The sequence below is a fragment of the Hemitrygon akajei genome, chromosome 29, assembly GCF_048418815.1.
Source record: "Hemitrygon akajei chromosome 29, sHemAka1.3, whole genome shotgun sequence".
Lineage (NCBI taxonomy): Eukaryota > Metazoa > Chordata > Chondrichthyes > Myliobatiformes > Dasyatidae > Hemitrygon > Hemitrygon akajei.
The window spans coordinates 8,180,763-8,195,004 of NC_133152.1; the positions used below are offsets into that span (position 1 = coordinate 8,180,763).

The 14,242-nt window shown below is 39.5% G+C and overlaps 1 protein-coding gene across 3 annotated transcripts in view; it reads right to left on the minus strand.

The window, feature by feature from the left end:
• mtor (mechanistic target of rapamycin kinase) overlaps positions 1-14,242 on the minus strand; it is a 319,886-nt gene that overhangs the window by 273,146 nt on the left and 32,498 nt on the right. For all 3 annotated transcript variants that reach the window (XM_073031667.1, XM_073031668.1, XM_073031666.1), the window contains exons 2-6: positions 12,429-12,582; positions 9,887-9,995; positions 8,651-8,883; positions 3,653-3,853; positions 3,106-3,240 (exon numbers count right to left, since the gene is read on the minus strand). In XM_073031667.1, the coding sequence (XP_072887768.1) occupies positions 3,106-3,240; positions 3,653-3,853; positions 8,651-8,883; positions 9,887-9,995; positions 12,429-12,548 (798 nt within the window). In that variant the 5' untranslated portion in view covers positions 12,549-12,582. The remainder of the gene's footprint in view (positions 1-3,105; positions 3,241-3,652; positions 3,854-8,650; positions 8,884-9,886; positions 9,996-12,428; positions 12,583-14,242) is intronic.

A 14,242-nucleotide genomic window follows, 5' to 3' on the forward strand; every position in this document is an offset into this window, starting at 1 on the left:
AGGTCCATGAGCCACTCCACATTGCAGGATCAAAGGTGGAGAATGTCAGCAACTTTATATTATTTCGGAGGGCCTGTCTTGGAACCTGCATCTACAGTAAGTGCAATTACGAAGTTAACACGGCAGTGTCTCTCTTAAGTTTATGAAGATTGGGCATGACATCTAAAACTTTGACAAACTTCTATGGACATTTAGAGAATATATTGACTGATTACAGCTTGGTATGGAATCTTCAATGCCCTTGAACAGGAAATTCTACAAAAAAAAAAGTGGATATGGCCCAGTCCATCATGGATAAAGCCCTCCCCCCACTGAGCTCAGAACTTTGATGGAGGAAAGTAGCATCCATCATTAGGGACCCCTATCACCCAAGTCATGCTCTCTTCTTGCTGCTGCCATTAGGAAGTTAGTACAGGAGCCTCAGGACTCACACCACCAGGTTCAGGAACAGTTATTACCACTCAACCATCAGGATCTTGAACCAAAGGGGATAACTTCACTCCAACATCACTTGCCCCATCACTGAAATGTTCCCAAAACCTATGGACCCACTTTCAAGGATTTTTCATCTCATTTTCTCAATATTTATTGCTATTTAATATTATTAATTCTTTCCTTTTGTATTTGCACAGCACGTTGTCTTTTGCACACTGGTTGAATGCCTAGTTGATGCAGTCTTTATTGATTCTATTTTGGTTATTACTCTATTCTAGATTTATTGAGTATACTTGCAAGGAAATGAATCTCAGAGTTGTATATGGTGACATACGAGGCGTGATTGATAAGTTTCTGGCCTACGGTAGAAGGAGTCAATTTTAGAAAGCCAAGCACATTTATTTTTCAACATAGTCCCCTCCTACATTTACACACTTAGTCCAGCAGTCATGGAGCATACAGATCCCTTCTCTGTAGAAGTGGCCCACAGCAGGGGTGATTGATAAGTTTGTGGCCTAAGGTAGAAAGAGATGAATTATACAGCTCTCGTTACATACATGTGCAGTTCAACTCTGAGTGAAAATGCAGGAAGTTTGAAGTTAATAACTCATCTCCTACCTTAGGCCACAAACTTATCAATCACCCTGCTGTGGACCACTTCTACAAAGAAGGGATCCATATGCTCCACGACCACTGGATAAGTGTGTAAATATAGGAAAAATAAATGTGCTAGGTTTTCTAAAATTGATTCCGTCTACCTTAGGCCACAAACTTATCAATCACCTCTCGTATATGTACTTTGATAATAGACTTACTTTGAACCTTGAATCACTATTACATATGTTCACGATTCTAGTTTATCATGTGTATATCAAAACATCGTTTACATTAACAACCAACAGTCCTGAGGATGTGTTGGGAGTAGCCTGCAAGTATTCGCCACACCTTCTGACATCAACATAGCATGCCCGTGATGCTCGCAGAAGAACACAGAACACAAGAAACAAAGCAACAGCAGCAAAACAGGCCCCATTTCTCCCTCCCCGACACAAGCCTCCAGCAGACTCGGGCCTACAGACACTAGACTTCAGCTTCCCCAGTGGACTCGCAAGGACCCACAGACTCGGCTCCAGTTCGACTCTCGTGTTTCAATCCTCAGTATCGACCACAGGATCTGTCAATCACCAAACTGTAGGCCTCGAATGCTGGACTCACCAATGACTGGAACCCGATCACAGGGCTTGAACTCTGGTCTGACCAAATAGTGAACCTAGCGGATCCTGCCTGCATGGAACTCTGACTCCAGAACCTGCTGGCAACTCACTGATCTGGGAGGATCCTCATCCACTTTCTGGCAGCCTGACAACAGACTACAGTTGTCCCAAGTCTGCATTGCTGGTCACTGAATGCGGAGTGGAGACCTAGACTCTGGCCTGAGCTCTAATTTCTCCACCTCCCTATCGCTAAACCCTAACCTAACCCCAAACTCCCCAATATCCTCAGAACTATCCTTACAAACTTAAAAATCAGTTAAAAAACAATGAAATCTAAGCTGTGACTCAATGAAGGTTGCAGCTCTGTGCCATCTTAAGATTTGTGCTACTTCAGCTTGTATGACCATCTTTGCACCATTTCATGGCGTTTGATTAGTATTTATTATTACCATGCATACTGTTTGCTGTATAAGCTTCACATGAGCAAAGACTTTATTTGCATCATAATGTATATGACAACAAACTTATCTGACCTGGTGCAATCCAATATTTTTGACTATTTTGAAATAATTGGAAAAATCCAATTATTTTTATCCAAAATAAGTAGTTAGTACTTGAATACACTGGTGCAAAGACTAACAGAGCTAACAGTGGTTTCGTCTATAGAAAAATCACTCGAAGTACATGCACATAAAAACATTTCAGAGCAGCTATCCTTGAATCCTTTAAATTCCTCAATGTTATTATTTGGAGGATCTGGCTAGCACACAAGTGCAATTACAAAGAAAGCATGGCAGTGCCTCTATATCCTCAGGAGTTTGTGAAGATTCAGCATGACATCTAAAACATTGACAAACTTCTAAAGATGCGTAATGGAGAAAGTATTGACTGGCTGCATCACAGCCTGGTATGGAAATACCAATGCCCTCGAATGGAAAATCCTGCAGAAAGTAGTGGATACAGCCTAGTCCATCACGGGTAAAGCCCACCCCACCATTGAGCACATTGACACAAAGTGTTGCCGCAGGACAGCAGCATTCATCATTGGGAATCCTCACCACCCAGGTCATGCTCTTTTCTCTCACTCTGCCATCAAGAACTCACATTAGCCTCAGGTCTGGCCTTACCAGTCATGCATTGATTCTATTATGGTTATCATTCCATTATGGGTTTATTTAGTATGCCCACAAGAAAATGAATCTCAGGCTTGTAGATAACGTGTGTTTCTGCCCGTTATGCCACTGGCATTTAGAGCAGCAAAGAAGGTCCTTCATGTCTGGTAGTGTTCAGGGCTTCCTTCATCATATATGTACTTTGACTTTTCTGTACTTTGATAATAAATTTACTTTGCACATTAATGTAGACAAATTTCTAGTAGAGTCTGTATGTTATGGCCACATAATGTAAATACTTGTGGATTATTGCAATAACTCGTATAAATAAATCCTGAACCTACCTCACCCTCCATGCTGCTTATACGAATCAATTCATTTAGAATAAGCAAAGCACCGTGTATACGGTCGTCACGATTCAACCCTTTCTCTTTAGCCAGAGTCTCATCAAATCCTTTCTCAGCCTCGTCAAAGGTTTGCTGGATATAAAACATTAATTTTTTTTAATCAAAGTGTTTTCAGATTTTAAAAAAGGAACATCAATAGAGTAAGTATGAACATTCACTTCATGATCAAGTATATCCAAGCAAAATTAATCGAATATTGAAAAGCATTGAAACAACTAATGCTGGAAAGTTGAAGCCACACTTCATCAAAGAATGCAGCACATAAAATGCATATCTTCATCAATTGAATGAAGATTTCCAAAACCGTCCACAACCTAGAACTTTAGGTCAAATTTAACATATGGATGTTAGCTAACGTGACTTAATTCAATCACCAAAGTTACTGCCTTTGTGATTTATAATTTTTATCTATTCACTGGAAAAGCTCACTGAGCCTTTAACATTGGGTTACAATAAGGAAAGATTCTTTAATCTCACCACTTACCTTGTACCACTGGGGTCTTTGCATTTCTTTGGTCTCTCTTTGAGTGGTGAGAATCAGACAAGCTCGTAAAGCAGCAACAGCGCCTTCCCTTATGGCCTGTTTAGAATCCCAGACTGCGTAGAATATATTGTCAAAGAAAGCCTGCACTTGTTGAAAGAAGAAAGTAGGTGCACTGACTGCCAATTCACGCAAAATCAGAACCTATAATGAAAAATGTAGAGATTGTCGGTTACTTATACAAAGCTTAACGTGTAGCCTTAACAAATGGAGAACTGGTATGGTCATTCTTTTCAAGAACTATATCGGTAAGCAGATTAACTTTAAACTAAAATTTTTTTTCCTCAAGATAAATTGTGTTAAATTAATTTATTAGGCACTTCACAAAATAAGGTGCATTTCTTTGCACGAACAATGAAAATATCACAAAAAAAATTGTGATACAATCTAGAAACAGCAGGATATTTGTAACATGTTGATCACAATATTGCAAAAATGTATTGTGTATCTGAGGAAAATAGGTTTATGTGCCTTTGAATTTTATCTCATTACTGCAGTAAACCCATACCACACAATTCTATTGTCTTCTTTGGATCTCTCAAAATTCCAATGATCAATAAAAAGCACTAATTATAACTCTTTGTATAGAGTATACATAAAATACTGGAGAAACTCAGCAAGTTTAGAGGGAAACAGACAATTAATATTTTGGGTCACAGCCTGGCCCATGGAGCTCCTTCAGCATTTAATCTTGCTCTAGATTCCAGCATTTGTTGTCCCTTATAGCTCTCTGTATATATCCAGTAAGTGGATGAATCATACATAAAATCCAAGTTGCATTCAGGGACCTATGCAGAACTAGTTGGTGAAGTGGCTAAAACGCCACTGTTTAACTGCAATGATAAGGGTGGAGAGGGGAAGGACGGAGGAGACGGGGAGAGCACAGGATTGAATACTAAAAAACAAAATGTGAAGCTTTCTGGAGCTAGCTTTCCATCAATCACATTGGCCTGTTTTATGCGATCAGATCATTTCAACACTACGTATATTCATTGCCAAAAGATTTATCAATACAGTCTGCCCTCCTTATCCGCGGGGGATTGGTTCCGAGACACCCTGCGGATACCAAAAAACACGGATGCTCAAGTCCCTTATTTAACCTGCCTTACTGCGGTGGTCTTTAGGACCCAGCGGAACCCCGGACATTATTTAACACGACTCAGTGTGGTGGACATTAGGACCCGGCGCAGCTCTGAATCCACAGTGTTTCTGTTCACGAAAATAATCACGATCATGATTGAAAATAAGGTGGAAGTAATAAAGCGATTGGAAAGAGGTGAAATGCCATCAGTCATTGGAAAAGCGTTAGGCTACAGTCGGTCAACGATTGGAACAATTTTAATGGAGCATGTGAAAGGCTCTGCCCCGATGAAAGCTACAATTATTATTAAGCAATGCAGTGGTTTAATTATTGAAATACATACGTTTCTTATGTGTTTTATATGCATAGAAAGGTAAAATATGTACTATATACGAAGAAAGACATTTAACTAACTGACGCTAAATAATACCGGATGTACCTGTTCTGACTTCAAAACCGACTTAAAGACAGACTCAGGAACAGAACTCATTCATAACCTGGGGACTGCCTGTACTTTTAAGTCATTTCTAGATTACTTACAATTCCTAATACAATGTAAATAGTTGTTATACTGTATTGTTTAGGAAATAATGACAAGAAAAGAATAATCTGTACATGCTCAAACAACGAGTGCTGGAGAGAGAACTTCTGGGTTTTCCCAATCCGCGGTTGGTTGAATTCGCGCATGCGGAACCCGCGGACAAGGAGGGCCGACTGTATGAACTGGCAAAACCCAACAGTGCAAAAAAAAAACAGGAGCCAGAATTAATAAACTGTATCTCAGTGTAAACCAGTACCTTCACGAGAAAAGTGGGAAGTGTGGAGCTAAAATAAATTTTCCAGCAATAAAATTTTGTTTCATAAATGACAAACTCAACTCCCAATCAAAAGTTGAGAGTTTAAACAATATACCAGACTTAATATACTGCTTACTGCTCGGCTTTTTTTTTAAAGTGCCATCTTTTTAGTGATTTAATGTATTGAAATTTGCTTGGTCTGATGTCTTATGTGATTTTCTTAAATACTGACCTTAATAAGTGTTTGCTTAAATTTTTAAAAAATCACTGATATATAAACAGAGCACTGAAAATATTCAGGAAGTTGCTAATATCCTAAGGGCCATTGACCTGAAATGTTATACCACAGATCTGTTCAGTATTTCCAACAGTTTGCTTTTAATCCTTAGTAAGATTATGCAAACCTAACCCATCTGCTCCATCATTAATGTAGGAAATGGATAGTCGACGCTTTGGGTTGAGAGCCTTCTTCTGGACAGGATGAAGGGTCTTGACCCAAAATGTCAGCTGTCCACATCCCTCCACAAATGCCATCTGACGTTTTGTGTTCTTCACACATTTTGTTTGTTGCTCTATATTACTACACACTGAAAATCTCCTGTTTCCCAATCTGTGGTCCAACAACCCTGTTCTGAATTTATAGTACAGATCTTAACTAATCAGCTAATTTTAGATCTTAGTCAGAATTAGTTAAGCTAATCTAGTCTATATCTAATTAGCCTACTATTGAAGCTGCTGCAATCTCACTCACCAAAGTCTTAAATTTACAAAAATTTGGGTTTGTGGGCAATTATTGGCAAGTGACTGAGGGAGTGTCTGTACTTTAAATAACAGCTCTGCTCAGAGGAACATAACCAAGGGACAATTTGTATGGTCTGGATTTTCTGTGGTCCGAGCCTGTCAAGTCTCAAGAGAACCAGATTAGAGTTTAACCTGCAATTAATTGTATATAAATTAGATGCCTCAGATGCCTCTGACAAAATATGAACCCTTTTTTGGAAAGAGGAAGTAAATGATTTGTTTGATTTTTAAAAAAATCAGCTTTCAGCCTCCCCCAAACCAACATAATGAAGCCATTTAAGTCAATTGAAAAGAACAGCACTTTAGACAATGAATTTAAATGAAAATCATTTGTTCTCAACAACCTCCTGGTAATGGATTTTACAAAGTAATCATACCAACTTTTTATAAAATGTCAAGAACGATGGATTAGTGGATATGCTGATTTAATTATAAGCTTGAGGAAATATATGCACATTTCTAGCTTGATATTAAGTACTGGCAATAAAACTGGTGAGTTTGCGCTGTTTTAACTGGATGAACGCTTGGGCTCTTATAAATCACAAGGCTGTAAAAGCGCACTATAATTTGATTTCGCAATTAGTAAAATCCCCTGTACTTAAACCCTACAAAAACCTGTTGTATGCTTTTGGAATACACCAGATAGAGGCAACCTTCTTCCTTGAATAGAAATGAAAAAACATGAAAGGGTCAGCTTCCCTTGATGTATTCTTGTAACAAGCTAAAAAAAAACAGACCAAGTGTCTCCAAAACAAGTTTGTAATAGAATGCACAAAAATTAATACAACTTGCAAAGCCCAGATTTCACATGACAAACTGACTGCTAGAAGGCAGAGAGTAGGATAGGACCCTAACGAAGGGTCTCGGCCCAAAACGTCGACAGCGCTTCTCCCTATCGATGCTGCCTGGCCTGCTGTGTTCTAGCAGCATTTTGTGTGTGTTGTTGTTTTAACTTGCAGGGTGAATGTTTCAATTAGTAGCAGAGTCTAGAATCCAGGGCACAGCTTAGTGTAAAGAGAATTCCCTTTAGAACTGAGATAAGAGGGATTTCTTCAGCCAGAGGCTGGTGAATCTGTGGAGTTCTGTGCCAAAAACCGTAATAGAGGAGTATTTAAGGCACAGACTAATAGGTTTTGACTAGTTAGAGGATTAAAGTTTATGGCGAGAATGGAGTTGAGGAAAAAACAGCCATGATTGAATGGCACAGCAGACTTGATGGTCTGGATGGTCTAATTTTAATCCATTTCTTATGTTCTAAGTGACTATAATCTCTCACCCACAATGAGAAGCAAGATTAAATGTTTGTAACAATTTCATTCTTCTTGTAACTTCATGGGAGGCTCATCCAGAAGGTTAAGATGCATGGGCTCAGTGGTGAATTGGCCAGAACTAGCTTTCCCACAGAAGTCAGTGACTAGTGGTTGAAGGGATTTACTCTAGCTAGAGGAGTCTGTGATTGGTGGTGTTTGGCACCAATCTGTACTGGGACTTCTGCTGTTTGTGATGTTTATAAATCACCCTGGATGAAAATGTAAATGGATGGGTTTGTAAGTTTGCAGATGTCACAAAGATTGATGGTGTTGCAGGCAGCATAGAACACTGACAAAGAATACAGCCGAGATTTTGATCATTTGCAGATACGGACAGAGAAATGGCACATGGAGTTTATCCTGGCCAAATGTGAAGTACTGCACCTTGGTAGGTCAAAGGTCATTAAGGGCAGGACCCTTAACAATGTTGATCTTGGAGTCCAAGTTCATAGCTCCCTGAAAATGGCTGGAAATGGTTGACAGGGTGGTTAAGAAGGCACATCCATGAGAACAAACAGAGATTTATAAGACTGTGCGAGGCATAGATAGAGTAGACAGACAGTATCTTTTTCCCAGGGTTAAAGTGTCTAAGACCAGAAGGCATCAATTTAAGGTGAGAGGGGTAATATTAAAGGAAATGAGAGAGGCATTTTTTTTTTTTTTTTACACACAGGGAGTAGTGGGTGCCTGGAAGGTCCTGCTTGGAATGATGATAGAGGCAGAAAGATTGGGGACTTTTAAGAGATGTTTAGATAGGCACATGAATTTGATCAAAATGGAAGGACATGAACATTGTGGCGGCATAAGGGATTAGTTTAGTTGATCACTTGATTACTAATTTATTTGGTTTGGCATAACATTGTGGGCCGAAGGGCCCATTCCTGTGCTGTACCGTCCTATGTTCCATATTCTAACTTTAAAATAAATAAACCCAATTTAAGACAGCAATTACCGCAGCATGACGCCTTCCTTCATTACGGTCTGCTCCAAGCCATTCAAGTGCACGTTTCACTTCAAACTCCACATATTCTGCCGTAAAGGTGTCACCAGCCATAGAAAGGCGGCCCACAGCTTTTGAAGCCATTTCCATAACAACTGTGTCACTAGATGGGAGTAGATTCCGTAGGTAATTGGCAAACCGTGTAATTCGGGTTGCATTTCCTCCTTCAACTCCAATGAGACTTACTGCATTTGATTAAGAAACAATTTTATACATCAGATAACAGAAAAGACTGATTTTCACATTAATCTATCAAAGAAAAGTGAGCAAAATAATGTAGCCATCTGCTACAACCAAAACCAAATATCCCATCAGTTTAGTAAGAATATTTGAAATATTACCCTTCAAGTTATATTTTCTATGATTATCTTTTCAAAAACAAAAAATCTTGTATCTATATATTTTTTATTTCAACCAATTTAAGCCTTTTGACAGCAGCTCAAGATGAGAGTAAATACACAAACTAAAACTCTGAATATCTAATTTCCAATTATTCAGAAATCCTAATTCAGCATCCAGTTCACCAGGAGATCTTTGCCAAGCCTCCATTCAGGTCACTGAGTGAGGCTTCAGCTCCCAAGCTCACTTTCAATTCACGAAGGACCCAGGCTCTCAAACTCCCCTTACACTAACTAGGACTTTGTGTTCAAGCTCCCTTTAAACCAGGGGTTCCCAGCTGGGGTCCACAGATCCCTTGCTTAATGGTATTGGTCCATTGCATAAGTAAGGTTGAGAACCCCTGCAAATAGACAAAAGCCCTAATTCCCATTTCCCTTTACAATGAGAAATAACCCAGTTCCCAAGATTCCTTTCAGCGACAGATGCCTTCGTTCCCAATTTCTCTTTAAGTTTATTAGTTCTCTGCAATAACATCTAAAAATAAATTAAGTGCGTTAGTCTATTGGTAGGATTAAAACCCAAATACCAAAGCATATTATATTATCAGAATGTTACTACACATGTGCTTTTCAGGGTAAACGGAAAGACTGTGCCACAAACTGATTTCCCTGGGAGTTATTAACGTAAAATTGATTCTATATAATGTACTAAAGAGAGCATTTATCATCTCAAAATAAGATATCCTAGAGTCTGTTACAATAAAATATAATACCCTTTGCAGATATTAAACATGGCCAGAGATATTGCAAAACAGTTTTTAAGTTTCCATTTTTACTAAGCCAAACATACCAATTGCCAAGATGCCACCTTTCCTCTCATTCACATCGGAACTGGAAACCAGTTCGAAAATGTGATGGTTCAGTTCGTCATAGAAAGAAGTGACTTCCTCCTGGTTGACCTAAATAGATACATTAGAACTTGTTTTAAAGCTAGTCAAAATGATATGAGTACACAAAGTCTTAAATCCCAATATAATTAATTACAAGATACCAGATGATGCAAGAAATTTATGGCTAACCAGCTCAATATTTTATTACTTACTCATGAGATGTGGTTCCTTAAGGTTGACATAACCGGGGGTGGTAGTGGGAGTAAGCTCTCACTCTCTATTAAATGCTCCTAGTGGTATGCGTCTCAAATTGGCTCTGACAACCAAGTCCAGCTTCTGACCTTTACATGTGGCTTGGCTACTAAGCCCAGCAGATCTGTTTCTACTGACAAGGAGCAAAGCCACACTACTGGCACCTTAAAACCAGTAGCTTCAGGCAGATGGGACTCATCAGCTGTCCAGAGCTGGAGTCTTTAAGGCAATCTTACGCCAAGTTCAACTATGACTGGCAACTCCTGTGATGCCAATGGTGCTAATCTGCTGTTTCTTTGGATTCAGCTACATGGAGAGGGGAAGCCTGCTGCATGGGGAACAGCTCGCTCTCCATACCATAATGCCCTAGACTGGCTTGCATATCATGTAGTCAGCTGGGACACAATATCTATGGTCAACCCTGACCAATGGAGGGTCTCAGCTCATGAGATGTGATAATGGAAGATAAAAAGAAACAAAAAGGCTGGTCACTGGCAAAAAAAAACACATCAGCACTGGGAATCATAAAATCTCTCATTAGAACAACAGTGATCCTATACATCTCCATTTAAAACAACTTTATTCTTGTTCATAAGTGCATTTATCTGGGTGGGGGGGGACTGCTCTGCCTGATTTTGCTGTTAGTTTTACATGGAATTAATGGCAATTCTCAGCACATCTTGGGAACATTCAGCACAACATTGTGAATGGCAAGACTACTGGCTTCCCTGGTGACTTCATGGCTGCTGGATTCCTCACAGAATCCTATAACAGACCAGAACTGCTAAGAGTCCCCAGTATTGGACAAGAGAATCTGTTCTCTGATCCTGCACATTAAACCTAAAGCATGATCTATCCACAAGCCCACTGAGGATCATGTGTATCAAAATGGAGATGGGAAATAACTATCTCAGTGTTTTTAATTATTTAAAAGGGCTACGCAGATGTTTGTGAGAAACAATTAGAACAAAACAATTTTTAGAATAATTTAATATACACCAATCAGCATATAAATTTTTGAGAGACATATATAGGTAGATAGTCCTTCTCCCCATGATGAAAATGTCAAATATCAGGGAGAATGCTTTTAGGCAAAAGGGGTGAAGTTTAAAGGAGATTTGCAAGGCAAGTCCACAGAGTGGTAGGCGCCTGGAATGCACTGACATGGCACGTGGGAGGTTGGATAAAGGTATACAAAATTATGAGGGCCTTGAATAGGGCAAATTGTAGGAAACTTGCCCCCTTAACAGAGGTATCTACCATTAAAGAGTATAGGTTTAAGATATAGGGGGTACAAGATTTAAAGGAATCTGAGGAACATGTTTATTTTTTTCCCCCACTGAGAGGGTGCTTGGAAACTGGAATGCACTTCCTGAGTGAGAAGTAAAGGTAGATATTCACACATTTAAGAAGAATGTAGATCAGCGTTTGATTCAGCAAGACATAAAAGATTACAGACCAAATGCTAATGAACGGAATTAGTTAGATAAGGAGTTGCTGAGCATGGACAGAATCAGCTTCTGTACTACTGACGAATATGAAACTTTTTTAGATCTAAGAGCCCCAGCTATGACAGATAGCACATCTGGGGTTGGAGTTTGCCTGTTAAGTTTCCAGTGAGGGATTATGGACAGGGCTTGCTTGCCTTTTCCTATTCATGTCACCAAGTACACTGCTCAGAGCCTTGTCACAGTATCTCAGGACTTCCTTGGACAGTATGACCTTCCAGTACTGCAGAACGTAATCCACAGAAAATGGAAACATAGCTGATAAGAACAGGCCAGGAAAGCCTATGAAAATAGCACACTCCAAATTCAGAAGCACTGTTGCAGCTAGTAAGAGTTACTGCCTCATAGCTCCAGCTGTTTATTCCCAACCTTAGATGTGGTCTGTGTGGAATTTGCACATTCTCCCCGTGACCATGCAGGCTTCTTCTGGGGATTACAGGTTCCAGCCAAATTCCAAAGAAATGCAAATTGAGAGGTTAATTACGACTATACACAACTGCTATTGAGTAGATGAGGGGGAACACCTGGGGAATTTTGATAAAAACACAGGGAAAATAAAATGAGATCAGCGTAAGATTAGTCTTTGGACTTGAGTAAAACAATATGCTTCTGTGCTTTATAACCCTAAACTTCAAATCAGCATGGTTAGTAACTAATTGTGATTATACAATCAGAGTTAAAGAAATTACACAACTTCAGATATTTGCAAATATTTTGTCTCTTTTTAAATAATTAAGTGTACCTCACGAAGTTCTGTGGTAACATAGTGTTGCAGGTCTTTCGCAGCTTTAGCTCTGGTCTCCTCACTCCGACTCTTCAACCCATTGACAAATTGCTGAAGGACTGACGCTGTTCCTGACATGGCGTAGTCTAATTCACTGCAGATTCTGCAGATTCTTCAGAGCAAAATAAATAAATAAATGTTAGTGCTTGAAAACAACACAATATTATTCTAAACACAAAGTACACTGCAAATGCTGTGGTCAAATCAACACATACAAATTGGATGAACTCAGCTGATCGGGCAGCATCTGCTGACTGCTCGTTTCAATGGCTGTTGCCCGACCTGCTGAGTTCATCCAGCTTGTTTGTACAATATTATTCTATTTGGATTGAGATTGGTATGGCAGAAAAGAGCATCAGAACCAAACCTTAGTGTAATGTATATTACATAAATGTTTCAGTTTTCACTTGTAAAAGCACAATATGTGCAAAGACCACAAATGTACAAAACATTCTATTTAAAATCATTGTAAAGTGGTATCAAAATTATATGAAAAGGGCACTTGAAACAACACATTTTTATTCTGTACAATATTATGTCATTATAAGGCACTGCAATACTTGGTGTATACACACACACACACACACACACACACACACACACACACACACACACACACACACACACACACACACACACACACACACACACACACACACACACACACACACACACACACACACACACACACACACACACACACACACACACACACACACACAATAGGTCAGGCAGCATCTACAGAAATGAATAAACAATGTTTCAGGCCCTAAACTCTTCTTCGAGACTTCTGTTGCCCCTTAAAGAATGTAGCACCAATGCTGGGACACAATTTCCAAGTTCATCTGCAGTTGCTGCTCACACACATGTAATCACCATGTGCAGGTGGAAGCTTCCTTGCATAAAGCATTCTAGCATAAGTCCTATCATGCGATAGGCCCAACAAGCTCTACCCACATTCATGCTCAAACAAACTTGACTACATGCCAAGCCACACACTTAGTCAGCCATCAAAACATGTTTTAAAATATCCCTGATATACAGAAACATTCAAAAACTAAGAATAATCTTTACTTTCTTTAACGGTATATAATTACAGCTAAACTTCTCAGTAAATAATTATTTTAAAAAAGATGTACATCATCTTATGCTTACCAAAGTCCATTGTGCCTGTTCCTTCACCAGAATTTACCCAACACAACTTCAGCAGACACTCCATGAGGAGTCCGATATCAGAGTATAAACAGCAAAACTTCAACTTTAGCCACTCAAGAAGTTCAGAACATCATGGGAACCTTGATGCTGATATTTATATATGCAAATACAGATAGTTCCATGAGGACAGCTGTCATTTCCGTAAGACCATAAACTATATGAGCAGAATTAGGCCATTCAGCCCATCGAGTCTGCTCCGCCATTCAGTCATCGGCTGATCCAATTCTTCCAGTCTTCCCCACTCCCCTGCCTTCTCCCCATACCCTTTGATGTCCTGGCTAATCAAGAACATATCTACCTCTGCCTTAAATGCACCCAATGACTTGGCCTCCACAGCTGCTCGTAGCAACAAATTCCACAGATTTACCACCCTTTGACTAAAGTAATTTCCTAGGAAAATTCAGGCCAATAACACAGCAAATGCCCGGCTCAAGATTGAAAGAAATTGCTGAGAGTTGTGGACATAGCTCAATCCATCATGAAAAGTTGCCTCCCCTCCACTGACTGTACAGTTCTCACCTCGAGAAAGCAATCAATAGAATCAAAGTCCTCCAAGA